Source organism: Pogoniulus pusillus, unplaced genomic scaffold (assembly GCF_015220805.1).
Source record: "Pogoniulus pusillus isolate bPogPus1 unplaced genomic scaffold, bPogPus1.pri scaffold_274_arrow_ctg1, whole genome shotgun sequence".
Classification (NCBI taxonomy): Eukaryota; Metazoa; Chordata; class Aves; order Piciformes; family Lybiidae; genus Pogoniulus; species Pogoniulus pusillus.
The window spans coordinates 1,667-17,652 of record NW_026974698.1 but is presented as its reverse complement, the minus strand read 5'-3'; the positions used below and the strand labels follow the sequence as shown (position 1 = coordinate 17,652).

The following is a 15,986-nucleotide window of genomic DNA, read 5'->3' as shown; positions in this document are numbered from 1 at the left end:
GCCGCTCTGGGTACCGTGTGGGCGTGGTCTGTGCGGGAGGGGGCGGGGCCTAGCCAGGGGCGTCCTCAGGTCACACCCAACCACCTTGGCACCACTGGCACCCAGGAGGGTGCCCACACCAGTACAGTCCAGTGCCCACACCACTGTGCCCAGTGCCCACACCAGTATAGCCCAGCGCCCACAGCAGTGTGCCCAGTGCCCATGCCAGTACAGCCCAGTGCCCACACCATTATGCCCAGTGCCCACACCAGTACAGCCCAGTGCCCAGGGCAGTGTGCCCAGGGCAGTGTGCCCATTGCCAGTAGTGCCCATACCACTATGCCCAGTGCCCATAGCAGTGTGCCCAGGGCAGTGTGCCCAGTGGCAGGGCCCAGTGCCCTCACCAGCACACTCCAATGCCCAGAGCAGTGTGCCCAGTGCCCTCACCACTACACCCAGTGCCCAGGGCAGGGTGCCCAGGGCAGTGTGCCCAGTGCCAGTGTGCCCAGTGCCAGTGCCCTCCTTGCATAATTTTATTGGTTCCAACTTGCAGAGGGAGGGTACAAAAAATAATAAGTTAAGCCCTGTGCCCACCCTCAGTTGGCACCGACCCCGTGCCAGGGCTGGGGGTGGGCACAGAGGGCACAGCCCCAGCAGGGAGGCTAAGGGGGAGGAGGCTGCACCAACCCCCTACCAAGTCTAGGAGGACACACAGAGGGCATCAACCCTGTGCCAGGGCTGGGAAATGGCACAGAGGGCACTGCCCCCATCCTGGGGCTTTGGGGAGAGGGGAGGAGGGAGGGCACAGAGGGCACCAACCCCCTAACAAGTCCGGGGAGGGGGGGGCACAGAGAGGGCATCAACTCTGTGCCAGGCCTGAGGGGTGGGGGGGGGCGCACAGGGGGCACTGAACCTGTGCCAGGGCTGGGAGGGGGCACAGAGGGCACAGGTTCCTCCCCCCCCCCCCTTCTGTCTGTCCTGCTGGGGGGCACAGGGAGGGTCTGTACAGAGCTGTCCCTTGGCAGGCCCTGGCACTCTCCTTGTGCCCCTGGCACGGAGTGGGCAGGAAGGGTCCTGGTGCCCACCCTGTGCCCAGGGGGGATGCTCAGTCCTCGGTGATGCCCTTGGCACGCAGCTCCTCCTGCACCCGCGCCAGGTAGGTGGGGTCTGGGTACCCAAACCTGGGGGGGGCACCACAGGTCAGTGGGTGCCAGCTCCAGGCTGTGCCAAATCCAGCCTGTGCCCCCTCAAGGTGCCCCTCAAAGCCTCACCCCCCCCTCCACCCTGTCCCTGGGCTGCCACCCTGCTGCCAGCCTCCAGGCATGACAGTGGTGGTGGTGCCCACCCCATGCCAGCTACACCCTCCCCATGCCAGCTATGCTCACCCCATGGCAGCTGTGCCCACTCCACATGAGCTATGCCAATGCCCCATGCCAGCTGTGCCCTCTTGCCTGCTATGCCCAGGACATGCCAGTTGTGCCTACTCTATGCCAGCTGTGGCATCATGCCAGCTATATCCATGCCATGTCACTATACCCACACCATGCCAGCTGTACCCACCCCATGCCATCTATACCCACACCACATCAGCTATGCCCACACCATGCCAGCTGTACTCTTGCCATGCCAGCTTTGCCCACCCTATCCCAGCTATGCCCATGATGTGCCAGCTATACCCTCACCATGCCATCTACACCCATGCCATACCAGCTGTGCCCTTGCCATGCCAGCTATACCCACACCATGCCAGCTGTGCCCATGTTGTACCAGCTATACCTACCCCACCCCATCTATGTCCACCCCACCCTAGCTGTGCCCACACCATGCCATCTGTGCCCATGCCATGCCAGCTGCACCCACACCATGCCAGCCGTGCCCACGCCACAGCAGTTGTACATACACACCAGCTGTGCCCATGCCATGCCAGCTGTACCCACACCATGCCAGCTGCACCCACACACCAGCTTTCCCCACACCATGCCAGCTGTACCCATGCTGTGCCAGCTCTCCCCATGCCATGCCACCTGTGCCCACACCATGCCAGCTGCACCCACACTATGCCAGCTGTGCCCATACCATGCCAGCTCTCCCCACACTCCAGCTCTCCCCACACCATGCCACCTATCCCCACACCATGCCACCTGTGCCCACAACATGCCAGCTGCACCCACGCCAGCTCTCCCCACACCACACCACCTGTCTCCACACCATGCCAGCTCTCCCCACACCATGCCAGCTGCACCCATGCTGTGCCAGCTCTCCCCACGCCATGCCAGCTGTGCCCACACCATGCCAGCTCTCCCTACATGCCAGCTGTGCCCACACACCAGCTGCACCCATGCTGTGCCATTTATCCCCATACCATGCCAGCTGTGCCCACACCATGCCAGCTCTCCCCACACACCACCTGTCCCCACACCATGCCAGCTCTCCCCACACCATGCCAGCTGCACCCATGCTGTGCCATTTATCCCCACACCATGCCAGCTGTGCCCACACCATGCCAGCTCTCCCCACATGCCAGCTGTGCACACACCATGCCAGCAGTGCCCACACCACACCAGCTGCACCCATGCTGTGCCATTTATCCCCACACCATGCCAGCTCTCCCCACATGCCAGCTGTGCCCACACCACACCAGCTGTGCCCACACCATGCCAGCTCTCCCTACATGCCAGCTCTCCCCACACCACACCAGCTGCACCCATGCTGTGCCAGCTGTGGCCAGGCGGTGCCAGGCGGTGCCAGGGGTGCCCTGCCCGTACGCACAGCTGGGGCCCGCCGGTGCAGTTGGTCTTGTGGTGGATGTCGTTCCAGGTGATGACGTTGGCACGGCCTGTGGTCATGGAGGTGCCCACCGTGAAGGTCAGGCGCTGCTCGAAGGCCTTGCGGAACAGCCCCAGCACCTGGGCACCGGGGGGGGCACGGTCAGGGGGTGCCAGGGCACAGCGCCCACCTGCCTCCCCTCCCCTCCCACCAACACCAACTGCTGGCCAGGATGTGCCCACCCCATGCATGCCCACCCCACTCACGCCCACATTGTGCCCTACTCACCCATGCCCACAGTGTGCCCACCCCACTCATGCCCACATTGTGCCCTATTTACCCATACTCATCCTACTCATGCCCATATTGTGCCCTACTCACCCGTGCCCACATTGTCCCATACTCACCCATACCCACCCTATTCATGCCCACATTGTGCCCTACTCACCCATGCCCACAGTGTGCCCACCTCACTCATGCCCACATTGTGCCCTACTTACCCATACCCACCCTATTCATGCCCATATTGTGCCCTACTCACCCATGCCCGCAGTGTGCCCACCCCACTCATGCCCACATTGTGCCCTACTTACCCATACCCACCCCACTCATGCCCACATTGTGCCCTACTCACCTGTGCCCACAGTGTGCCCACCCCACTCATGCCCACATTGTGCCCTACTTACCCATACCCACCCTATTCATGCCCATATTGTGCCCTACTCACCCATGCCCACATTGTCCCCACCCCACTCATGCCCACATTGTCCCCTACTCACCCATGCCCACAGTGCCCCCACCCCACTGCTGGCCATCATGTGCCCACCCCAGCACCTTGGGCACCAGGGGGGGCACAGTCAGAGGGTGCCAGGGAGGGCAAGGGCACAGCTCCCACCTCCCACCAACACCAACTCCTGGCCAGGATGTGCCCACCTCATGCATGCCCATATTGTGCCCTACTCACCCGTGCCCACAGTGTGCCCACCTCTACTCATGCCCACATTGTGCCCACCCGACTCATGCCCACATTGTCCCCTACTCTCCCATACCCACCCTACTCATGCCCATATTGTGCCCTACTCACCCATGCCCACACTGTGCCCACCCCACTCATGCCCACACACTCCCCTACCCATTCATGCCCACAGTGTCCCCTACTCACCCATGCCCACAGTGCCCCCACCCCACTGCTGGCCATGATGTGCCCCCCCAAGCACCTTGGGCACCAGGGGGGCACGGTCAGAGGGTGCCAGGGAGGGCAAGGGCACAGCTCCCACCTCCCACCAACACCAACTCCTGGCCAGGATGTGCCCACCTCATGCATGCCCACAGTGTGCCCACCCCACTCATGCCCACAGTGCCCCCACCCCACTTCTGCCCATGATGTGCCCACCCCATCCATGCCCACAGTGTGCCCATCCCACTCATGCCCATATTGTCCCCTACTCACCCATGCCCACACTGTGCCCACCTTACTCATGCCCACACACTCCCCTGCCCATGCATGCCCACAGTGCCCCCACCCCACTTCTGGCCAGGATGTGCCCACCTCATGCATGCCCACAGTGTGCCCACCCCACTCATGCCCACAATGTCCCCTCCCCATGCATACCCACAGTGCCCCCACCCCACTTCTGGCCACAATGTGCCCACCCCACTCATGCCCACGAGTGGGTAGGGAATACTGGGCATGAGTGGGTAGGGCACACTGTGGGCATGAGTGGGGTGAGGGCATTGTGGGTACAAGTGGGTAGGGCACACTGTGGGCATGAGTGGGGTGAGGGCATTGTGGGCACAAGCAGGTAGGGCACACTGTGGGCATGAGTCGGGTGAGGGCACACTGTGGGCACGAGTGGGGTGGGCACCCTGTGGGCCGTTTGGCAGGCAGGCTGGAGCTGTGCCAGCCTGCCCAGGAGCTCACCTTGTTGCCCTCGGGGCAGTCGGGCAGGTATGCCACCCGCGTGGTGCCAGGGTACCGCACCCCCGGGTTGGGATGCTCCACCTGCAGCAGGCAAAGGGGCACAGAGCTGGGCAAAGGGGCACATGGCACTGAGGTGGGTACCCAGCGGTGCCCAGGGGACCCTAAAAGGGGTGCAGGGGGAGGTGGGTATAGAGTAGTGCCAGTGGCACTTGGCAGTGAGCAGGTGCCCAAGGGTGGCAGTGGTGCCCAGTAGGGTATGAGGGGTGCCAAGAGGGTTCAGTGGTGCCCAAAGGTGGCAGTGGTGCCCAGTAGGGTATTTGAGACCACAAAGCAGTGCCAGTGGCACTTGGCAGTGAGCAGGGGTGCCCAAGGGTGGCAGTGGTGCCCAGTAGGGTATCAAGGGGTGCCAGGCAGGGTTCGGTGGTGCCCAAGGGTGGCAGTGGTGCCCAGTAGGGTATGAGGGGTGCCAAGCAGGGTTCAGTGGTGCCCAAAGGTGGCAGTGGTACCCAGCAGGGTATCAAGGGGTGCCAAGCAGAGTACAGTGGTGCCCAGCACGCTGAGGCCATACAGCACTGCCAGTGCCACCTTGGCAGTGATCAGAGGTGCCCAAGGGTGGCAGTGGCACCCAGAAGGGTATCAAGCAGGGTACAGCGGTGCCCAAGGGTGGCATTGGTGCCCAGTAGGGGTCAGGGGTGCCCAAGAGTGCCAACAACACCCAGCAAGGGTCTGGGGGCACAGGAGGGTCCCAGTGGCACTTGGCAGTGAGCAGGGGTGCCCAAGGGTGCCAGTGGCACCCAGGAGAGGTTTTGAGGGCACACGTGGCAAGAGTGCCCACAGGTGCCAAGGCACCCAGAAAGGTTTGGGGGGGGGGACACTCAGGGGTGCCAGTGCCACCCAGCAGGGTTCTGTGGTGCCCAGTGCCACCCAGCAGGGTTCTAGTGGGTACCAGGAGGTGCCAGTAGCAAGCAACAGTGATCAGGGTGCCCGAGGGGGGTCACTGGCATCTGGTGCCAATGATGCCCAGCAAGGTTTTTGGAGGGTGCCATAGGGTGCCAGTGACACCCATCACGACTCTGAGATGCCCAAGGGTGGCACTGGCATCTAGGAAGGTGCCCAAGGGATGGCAGTGGCACCTAGCAGGGGTTTTTGGGGGTGCCAAGGGGTGCCAGTGACATCCAGCATGGTTCAGGGGTGCCTAAAGGTGCCAGGGGCATGGAGTTGGCTCAGGGGCACCTCTCAGCTTTCAGGGGCACTCATGGGTGCCAGTGTAGTTGGGCACCAGTCAGATGGCTGGGCACAGCCTGCTGCCAACCTCTGTGGGTGATGCTGCTGCTGCCAGTGACACCCAGAAGGGTTCAGAGGTGCCCAAAGGTGCCAGGGGCACGGAGTTGGCTCAGGGGCACCTCTCAGCTTTCAGGGGCACTCATGGGTGCCAATGTAGTTGGGCACCACCCAGCTGGCCTGGCACAACCCTGGGGTCGTGGATGTGCTGCTGCCAAGGGGATGTGGTGGGTATGGTGGCACTGATGGGCACCACCCAATTAGCTGGGCACACCTCTGGGGTGTTCTGAGGGGATGTGGTGGGCACAGTGGCACCGATGGGCACCACCCAACAGGCTGGGCACACACTTGGGGCAGGGGAGTGACACTGCCAGTGGCACATGGTGGGCATGGCAGCATCAATGGGCACCACCCAACTGGCTGGGCACCACCCTAGGGCAGGGGTGCAATGCTGCCAATGGGACATAGTGGGCATGGTGGCACCAAAGGGCACCACCCAACCAGCTGGGCACACCTCTGGGGTGTTCTGAGAGGATGTGGTGGGCACAGTGGCACTGATGGGCACCACCCAACTGGCTGGGCACCACCCTAGGGCAGGGGTGCAATGCTGCCAATGGGACATAGTGGGCATGGTGGCACCAATGGGCACCATCCAACCAGCTGGGCACACCTCTGGGGTGTTCTGAGAGGATGTGGTGGGCACAGTGGCACTGATGGGCACCACCCAACTAGCTGGGCACACTCCTAGGGCAGGGGTGAGATGCTGCCAATGGGATGTGGTGGGCATGGCAGCACTGGTGGGCACCACCCAAACAGCTGGGCACAGCCCTGGGGCAAGGGTGTGATGCTACCAGTGGGACACAGTGGGCAGGGCAGCACCAAGGGGCATCACCCAGCCAGGTGGGCACCCCCCTGGGGTGTTCTGAGGGGAAGTGGTGGGCACAGTGGCACTAATGGGCACACACCTGGGGTGTTATGATGGCATATGGTGGGTACAGTGGCACCAATGGGCACAAATCCTGGACAGCTGGGCACACCCATGGGGTGTTCTGATGGCATGTGGTGGGCAGAGTGGCACCAATGGGCACCTCCCTGGCATGATCTGACAGCACACAGTGGGCAGAGTGGCACTGATGGGCACCCCCTGGGGTGTTCTGACAGCACATGGTGGGCAGACTGGCACCGATGGGCACCTCCCTGGCATGTTCTGACAGCACATGGTGGGCAGACTGGCACTGATGGGCACCTCCCTGGCATGTTCTGACAGGATGTGGTGGGCAGAGTGGCACCAATGGGCACCTCCCTGGCATGCTCTGACAGCACATGGTGGGCAGAGTGGCACTGATGGGCACCTCCCTGGCATGTTCTGACAGCACACAGTGGGCAGAGTGGCACTGATGGGCACCTCCCTGGCCTGTTCTGACAGCACACAGTGGGCAGAGTGGCACTGATGGGCACCCCCTGGGGTGTTCTGACAGCACACAGTGGGCAGAGTGGCAATGATGGGCACCCCTTGGCATGTTCTGACAGGATGTGGTGGGCAGAGTGGCACCGATGGGCACTCCCTGGGGTGTTCTGACAGCACACAGTGGGCAGAGTGGCACCGATGGGCACCTCCCTGGCATGCTCTGACAGCACATGGTGGGCAGAGTGGCACCAATGGGCACCCCCTGGGCTGTTCTGACAGCACACAGTGGGCAGAGTGGCAATGATGGGCACCTCCCTGGGGTGTTCTGACAGCACACAGAGGGCAGAGTGGCACCGATGGGCACCTCCCTGGCATGCTCTGACAGCACACAGTGGGCAGAGTGGCACCGATGGGCACCTCCCTGGCATGCTCTGACAGCACATGGTGGGTAGAGTGGCACCGATGGGCACCCCCTGGGGTGTTCTGACAGCACACAGTGGGCAGAGTGGCAATGATGGGCACCTCCCTGGCATGCTCTGACAGCACATGGTGGGCAGAGTGGCACCGATGGCCACCTCCCTGGCCTGTTCTGACAGCACACAGTGGGCAGAGTGGCACCGATGGGCACCCCCTGGGCTGTTCTGACAGCACACAGTGGGCAGAGTGGCAATGATGGGCACCCCCTGGCCTGTTCTGATAGGATGTGGTGGGCAGAGTGGCACCGATGGGCACCCCCTGGCATGCTCTGACAGCACACAGTGGGCAGAGTGGCACCGATGGGCACCTCCCTGGGGTGTTCTGACAGCACACGGTGGGCAGAGTGGCACCGATGGCCACCTCCCTGGCATGCTCTGACAGCACACAGTGGGCAGAGTGGCACCGATGGGCACCTCCCTGGGGTGTTCTGACAGCACACAGTGGGCAGAGTGGCACTGATGGGCACCTCCCTGGCCTGTTCTGACAGCACACAGTGGGCAGAGTGGCAATGATGGGCACCTCCCTGGCCTGTTCTGACAGCACACAGTGGGCAGAGTGGCACCGTTGGGCACCCCCTGGCCTGTTCTGACAGCACATGGTGGGCAGAGTGGCACCGATGGGCACCTCCCTGGCATGCTCTGACAGCACACAGTGGGCAGAGTGGCACCGATGGGCACCCCCTGGGGTGTTCTGACAGCACACGGTGGGCAGAGTGGCACCGATGGGCACTCCCTGGCATGCTCTGACAGCACACAGTGGGCAGAGTGGCACCAATGGGCACCTCCCTGGCCTGTTTTGACAGGACGTGGAGGGTAGAGTGGCACCGATGGGCACCCCCTGGCATGCTCTGACAGCACACAGTGGGCAGAGTGGCAATGATGGGCACCCCCTGGGGTGTTCTGACAGCACACAGTGGGCAGAGTGGCAGTGATGGGCACTCCCTGGCATGCTCTGACAGCACACAGTGGGCAGAGTGGCACCAATGGGCACCTCCCTGGCATGTTCTGACAGCACACAGTGGGCAGAGTGGCACCGATGGGCACCCCCTGGGGTGTTCTGACAGCACACAGTGGGCAGAGTGGCAATGATGGGCACCCCCTGGCCTGTTCTGATAGGATGTGGTGGGCAGAGTGGCACTGATGGGCACCCCCTGGGCTGTTCTGACAGCACACAGTGGGCAGAGTGGCACTGATGGGCACCTCCCTGGCCTGTTCTGACAGCACACAGTGGGCAGAGTGGCAATGATGGGCACCCCCTGGGGTGTTCTGACAGCACACAGTGGGCAGAGTGGCACCGATGGGCACCTCCCTGGCCTGTTCTGACAGCACACAGTGGGCAGAGTGGCACCGATGGGCACCCCCTGGCCTGTTCTGACAGCACACAGTGGGCAGAGTGGCACCGATGGGCACCTCCCTGGCATGCTCTGACAGCACACAGTGGGCAGAGTGGCACCGATGGGCACCTCCCTGGCATGCTCTGACAGCACACAGTGGGCAGAGTGGCACCGATGGGCACCTCCTGGCATGCTCTGACAGCACACAGTGGGCAGAGTGGCACCGATGGGCACCCCCTGGCATGCTCTGACAGCACACAGTGGGCAGAGTGGCACCGATGGGCACCCCCTGGGCTGTTCTGACAGCACACAGTGGGCAGAGTGGCAATGATGGGCACCCCTTGGCATGTTCTGACAGGATGTGGTGGGCAGAGTGGCACTGATGGGCACCCCCTGGCATGCTCTGACAGCACACAGTGGGCAGAGTGGCACCGATGGGCACTCGCTGGCATGCTCTGACAGCACACAGTGGGCAGAGTGGCACCGATGGGCACTCCCTGGCATGCTCTGACAGCACACAGTGGGCACAGCCACACCACCCCTCCTCCCCCCCTCCCCCAGCAAAGCAATGCTGTGGCACCACCGCGGCGGGCACGGAGGGGTGGGCACCAGCGCGGCGGGCACGGAGGGGTGGGCACCAGCGTGGCGGGCACGGAGGGGTGGGCACCACCATGGTGGGCACAGAGGGGTGGGCACCAGCGCGGCGGGCACGGAGGGGTGGGCACCACCGCGGCAGGCACAGAGGGGTGGGCACCACCGCGGCGGGCACAGAGGGGTGGGCACCACCGCGGCGGGCACGGAGGGGTGGGCACCAGCGCTGCCAACTCACCCCTTGCACGCCGGGCGGGAAGACGTACTGGATGATGATGGTGCCAAACTTCTCGTAGCCTGGCAGCAGCAGGCTGGCATCCCTGCTGACCAGCATGCGGCCGTTGGGGGGCTGGTTGCCCACCAGCTGCCCGTAGAAGCGCCCGCACATGGGGCATGCCCGCTTGACCTGCAGTGCCCGCGTGATGCAGGCCTCGCAGAAGGAGTGCTGGCACTTCTCCAGCGTCTTCGCCTTCTGGATCTCGCCCAGGCAGATCGGGCACTGCCTCTCAGGCTCCTCGTCCCACGAGCCCCCAGCGCTGCCAGCCGTGCCAGCCGCTGCTCCCCCTCTGCCCTGCCCGCCTGGCGCTGCCCCTCCCGTGCCAGGCTCCAGCAGGCAGCTCAGGAGGTCTCCTGCCTGGCGCTGGGCACCTGAGGGCTGCTTCTTCTTCAGCTCCTTCTCGGTCTCCTTCAGGAGGGCTTTGAGGGCTTTGCGGGCAGGGCAGAGCCCGCCGGGGGGCACCGGGTGGGCACTGAAGAGCTGCAGGACGTAGATGTCTGAGGTCTCTCCGTCCACCAGGATGCTGACCTGGGTCTCCTCCTTCAGCCGTGCCAGCCTGGCAGGGCACTCCTTGGTCAGGAAGTCCCACACCCGTTTGGGCACTGTCACCTTGTTCTTGCTGCTGCCCCCGCAGGCTGCCATCCTGGAGAGCACAAAGGACACTGCCCGCCGCGGGGTGGGCACGGCCCCCGGGGGAGGGGTGAGACACTGCCCAGGGAGGGCACGGATCGACCCCAGGGAGGGCACGGATCGACCCCAGGGAGGGCAGAGACCAACCCCAGGGAGGGCAGAGACCAACCCCAGGGAGGGCAGAGGGCAATGCCCAGGGAGGGCAGAGGGCAGCACCCAAGAAGGGCAGAGACCAACCCCAGGAGGGCACAGACCAATGCCCAGGAGGGCAGAGACAAACCCCAGGGAGGGCACAGACCAACCCCAGGGAGGGCATGGACCTGTCCCAGAGAGGGCAGAGACCAATGCCCAGGGAGGGCACAGACCAACCCCAGGAGGGCAGAGACCAATGCCCAGGAGGGCAGAGACCAACCCCAGGAGGGCAGAGGTCAGCACCCAAGAAGGGCATGGACCAACCCCAGGGAGGGCAGAGACCAGTCCCAGGGAGGGCACAGCCCAATGTCCAGGAGGGCAGAGACCAACCCCAGGGCGGGCAGAGATCAATGCCCAGGGAGGGCAGAGGGCAGCACCTAAGAAGGGCAGAGGCTAATCCCTAGAAGGGCATGGACCAACCCCAGGGAGGGCACAGACCAATGCCCAGGGAGGGCAGAGGCCAATCCCAGGAGGGCAGAGACCAATGCCCAGAGAGGGCAGAGACCAATGCCCCAGGGAGGGCAGAGGGCAGCACCCAAGAAGGGCATGGACCTGTCCCAGAGAGGGCACAGCCCAATGCCCAGGAAAGGCAGAGACCAACCCCAGGGAGGGCAGAGATCAATGCCCAGGGAGGGCACAGCCCAATGCCCAGGGAGGGCAGAGGGCAGCACCCAAGAAGGGCATGGACCAGTCCCAGACAGGGCAGAGACCGACCTCAGGAGGGCACAGGGTAATGCCCAGGAGGGCAGAGACCAATGCCCAGGTGGGCAGAGGTCAGCACCCAAGAAGGGCATGGACCAACCCCAGGGAAGGCACAGCCCAATGCCCAGGAGGGCACAGCCCAATGCCCAGGAGGGCACAGACCAGTCCCAGGAGGGCACAGCCCAATGCCCAGGAGGGCACAGACCAGTCCCAGGAGGGCAGGACCTATTGGGCACCACCCAAAGGCTGCCCTCCAAGGGCCCAAAGGAGGTGCCATGGTGCCCTCACCAACCCTGGTGGGGCAGAAAGGGGGCACAGAGAGGAGTCCCCCCCAGATGGGCACAGCTCCCCCGGGGTGCCAGAGCACCAGGACCTGCTGGGCACTGCCCAAAGGGGGTCCCACGGTGCCCTCCCCCCCCCTTGGTGGCACAGGGGAGGGCACATCTGTGCCAGTGCCCCCCCAAGAAGGGCAGCCCCTGATGGGCACCACCCAAAGGTGACCCTCGGTGGGGTGGGGGTGACCCCAACCAGCCCAGGGGAGGGGCAGGGGGGCACAGGGGGGCAAGCCCGGGGGGGGGGATTGGAGGGGGTCACAGAGTGGGGGGGTGACACGGGGGGGGTGAAACGGGGGGGGTCATGCACACATGGGGGGGGGTGACACCAGGGGGGTGACACCAGGGGGGGTGACACGGGGGGGGTGACACGGGGGGGGGGTGACACGGGGGGGGTGACACAGGGGGGGTCACACACACAGGGGGGGGGTGACACCAGGGGGGTGACACGGGGGGGGGGTGACACGGGGGGGGTCACGCACACACCGGGGGGGGGGGGGGGTGTGACACGGGGGAGGGGGGGGTCATACTGGGGGATGACATGGGGGGGGGGGGGGGAGGTCGCACACATTAGGGGGGTCACGCAGAGGGGGGGTGCCAAGGGGGGGATGTCACACGGTCGGGGGGGGTCATATTGGGGGGATGACACGGGGGGGGGGGGGTCACACACACGAGGGGGGGTCGCATGGCAGGAGGGATCATGGGGGAGTCACATGGGGGGGGTCACAGGGCAGGGGGTGTTACGGGGGGGGGGGTCACGGGGGGGGGAATCACACCGTGGTGGGGGGGGTCATATAGGAGGAGGTGTCACGGGGGGGTCACGGGGGGAGGCAGACAGGGGTAGGTGCCATGGGGGGGGTCACATGGGGGGGGGGTCACACAGGGGGAGGTGCCACGGCGGGGGGGTGTCACACGGAGGGGGGGGGGTCATCATAAAAAAGAGGGGTCCCACAGTGGGGGGGGGCACACAGAGGGGGTGGGGTCAGTCATGGGGGGGTCCCACACACACACGGGGGGGGTCAGTCATGGGGGGGGTCACACACACACACGGGGGGGGTCACACACACACATGGGGGTGTCATGGGGGGGGTCACACACACACGGGGGGGGTCAGACATGGGGGGGTCACACACGGTGGGGGGGGTCACAGCCCTGTAACCCCTGGCGATGCTGGGAACAAAATCGCTGCCCCCTCCCCCCCCCCGCCCCCCCCAAGCACTTCCCCATTCCGGGGTGGGGAGAAAGCAGCTAAATCCCCCCCCCAGCTCCCCCCCCCCAGATTCAGGGACCCCAGGACAGGAAGGGGGGGGTCGGGGGGGGGGCAGGTGACACCCACCTGGCGAGCCCATGGGGGCCAGCAGGAGCCGCAGACGCCACCAGATCAGCAGAGCCAAGGGGCACAGGCTGGGGGGGGGCACAGGCACATTGGGGGGGGTCACATTGTGGGGGGGGGCATCCCTTCCCCCCCCCTCCCTGGGCACACTGATGCCAGCGATGCCAACCGCCCCCTCCCCATGTCCCCAGGGGACCCCAGGACAAGAAACAGGCCTGGAGCCCCCCCCCAGCTCCGGCAGCACTTTGGGGGTGCGGGGGGGGGGGGGGACACAAAACCTCCGTCGGGCCCAACCCCCCCCCCGCCCTCCCCCTTTCCCCATCGGCCCTCAAATCCCTTCGGCACCCCCGGACCGGGGGGGGGGGGGGGGGGGAGGTTTATTCATCCCTCGGTACCGGGGGGGGGTCTCCGCTGCTGGGATGCTGCAGGTGATGCCCACAAGACCCCCCCCCAAAGAAGGAAGCATCCCGGGGGGGGGTCCAGGGAGGGGACAGCGCCCGGGAGGGGGGCGCAGGATGAGGCTCGGGGGGGGCCCCCCGGGGCCGAGGCGGGACGGGGCTGGGGGCGCGGATGTGACCCCCCCCCGAGGGGGTTGCTCCGAGGAGGTTCGGGGGGGGGGGGGGGCAGGGCAGGCTCGGGGGGGGGGCGCTGAGGCCTGGGGCGGCTGCGGCCACGGCGGCTCGGTACCGGCAGGCAGGATGGGGCCTGGGGCCGCGGGCAGGCCCCGGGGGGGGCCGAGCCTGGCGGCGGCGGCGGCAGAGCAGAGGACCCTCAGGCCCCCCCCCCACCCCCCCCCAGCTCCTTCTGTCGGTGCCCTCCCCCGCCCCCCCCAGCACGCACCATCGCCAGGCGGCCGCAGCATGGCGGGAGGCGGCGGAGGCCGAGGCCGGGGCCGGGGCCGGGGCCGGGGCTGGGGCGGGCGGCGGCGGCGGCGGCAGGGGGCGGGCGCAGGGACCCTGCCCGGGGACCGGAGCGCCTCACGTGACCGCGCGGGGCGGGGCCGCCATGGCAACGGGGGGGGGGAGGGGGGCGGGGACCATGGCAACGGCGCGCGGCGGGGCGCGAGCGGGACGCGGCGGGGGGGGGGGGCAAGCCCCCAGAGCTCGTTGCCATGGGAACGGCGAGCGATGGAGGGGGCGGGGCCACAGCGATGGGCGGTGCCAATGGGATGGGGGCATTGGGGGGAAGGGCGGGGCAAAGGCATTGGGGCGGGGCCTCGGGGTGGAGGGGGTGTGGCCAATGAAAGGAGGGGCCTCGGGGATGGGCGTGGCTATATAATGCGGGGTGCGGTGAGGGGGGATGGGGCGTGGCCTTGAGGCAGGGGCAGGGCCAATGGAACAGAAGCTTGGGGGGAAAGGGGTGGGGCCTGGCGGTAGCGCAGCCAATGGAAAGAAGCCCTTAGGGAACGGGGCGTGGACAAGGGAATGGGGCAGGGCCTTGAAGCAGGGGAGCAGCCAATGGAAGGAGGCTTTTTGGGGAAGGGGTGTGGCCATGTGTGGGCGGGGCCTTGGCTCGAGGGCGTGGCCAAAGAGACAGCCCCTTGTGGGAAGAGTCACGGTCAGGGACAGGGGGGCGTGGCCAATGGGACAGGGGCGGGGCCCTGGAGCAGGGGGCGTAGCCAATGGAAGGAGGCCCCAGCTGGGAGGGGCGTGGCTGTCAGAGCGGCAGGGCCAATGGCGGATGGGGAGCGGCCACGGGAACAGGGCACAGCCAATGGGAATGGGGCCCCGGGGGGGAAGGGGCGTGGCTAGGGCGATAGAGGCGTGGCCAAATAAACGAGCCTCGGAGCTCAGCCAATGAAAGGAGGCCATTCGGAAGAGGGCGTGGCCACTGCTCCAGGGGCGTGGCCAAGAGGGTGCGCAGCCGCGCCCTGGGCGGGGCTCAGGAGAGCGCTGGGAGCGCAGCTGGGTCCGGCCGGGGGATGGGCACCAGAGGTGTGCCCAGCGCTGGGCACTGCCACCGGTTCTGGCCGACGCCCTCAGCGATGAGCTGGGGGAGGGCAGGGCATGGAGGCTCCCTCGGGCAGCTGCAGGTGGCACCAAGCTGGGTGGGAGTCGATCTGCTTGGGGGGGGGCGCGGGGCGGGGGTTGGAGGCTCTGCAGGTGGCCCTGGGCATGAGGGCACCAAGGGCTGGGTGCTCTGCTCAGCCTCTGCCTCAAGGACCTGTGGGAGGGCATCAAGGCTCCCTCGGGCAGTTGGCAGATCTGCTGGCAGGGGTTGGAAGCTCTGCAGAGGGCCCTGGGCAGGATGCAGCCAGAGCTGAGGGCACTGGGATGAGGGCACCAAGGGCTGGGGCCTGCCCTGGGGGCACAACAAGCCCAGGAGGGCTCCAGGCTGGGGGCAGAGGGGATGGGAACTGCCCCCAGGGGAAGAAGGAGCTGGGGGGGGTTGGTGGCAGCAGCTGGAGCTGAGCCAGGGGGTGCCCAGGTGGGCAAGGAGGGCAGCAGCAGCCTGGGCTGGCTCAGCAGTAGTGTGGGCAGCAGGAGCAGGGCAGGGATTGTGCCCCTGCAGTGGGCAGTGGGGAGGGCAGAGGTGGGGGCAGGGTTGGGCAGCTGAGTGCCAGGCGTAGCTGGCAGGAGGCTGGCAGCGAGGTGGGCACTGGGCTCGGGCCCCAGCCCCAGGTGAGAGAGCAGAGGTCAGGGCAGGGCTCCAGGTCAATAATTTATTTGGGAGGGGGCAGCTGGGGGAAGCCTCCCCCAGGAGTTTGGGGGGGGAGGCTCAAGGACAGCCCCCCCCAGCTTCTAAGTGGGGGAGTTGGGGGGGG

At 66.1% G+C, this 15,986-nt stretch overlaps 1 protein-coding gene across 1 annotated transcript; it reads right to left on the bottom strand.

Moving 5' to 3' along the window:
- Window positions 1-488: 488 nt before the first annotated feature.
- Window positions 489-14,131, bottom strand: DTX3 (deltex E3 ubiquitin ligase 3). Its single transcript, XM_064141330.1, has 6 exons — window positions 14,063-14,131; window positions 13,226-13,293; window positions 9,995-10,695; window positions 4,667-4,747; window positions 2,749-2,885; window positions 489-1,160 (listed from the first exon to the last, which is right to left on the bottom strand). Exons 2-6 carry the CDS (start codon window positions 13,236-13,238, stop codon window positions 1,085-1,087), a joined length of 1,008 nt encoding a protein of 335 aa, XP_063997400.1. The 5' UTR covers window positions 13,239-13,293; window positions 14,063-14,131; the 3' UTR covers window positions 489-1,084.
- Between the last annotated feature and the right edge of the window lie 1,855 nt (window positions 14,132-15,986).

What these genes read in the sequence shown, in the direction of transcription:
- DTX3 (XM_064141330.1), bottom strand. An exon ending in ACTGCCCCGAGGGCAACAAG is followed by an intron (nt 2,886 to 4,666) that starts GTGAGCTCCTGG and finishes CCCGGTGCCCAG; the next exon opens with GTGCTGGGGCTGTTCCGCAA. An exon ending in TGCACCGGCGGGCCCCAGCT is followed by an intron (nt 1,161 to 2,748) that starts GTGCGTACGGGC and finishes TGCCCCCCCCAG; the next exon opens with GTTTGGGTACCCAGACCCCA.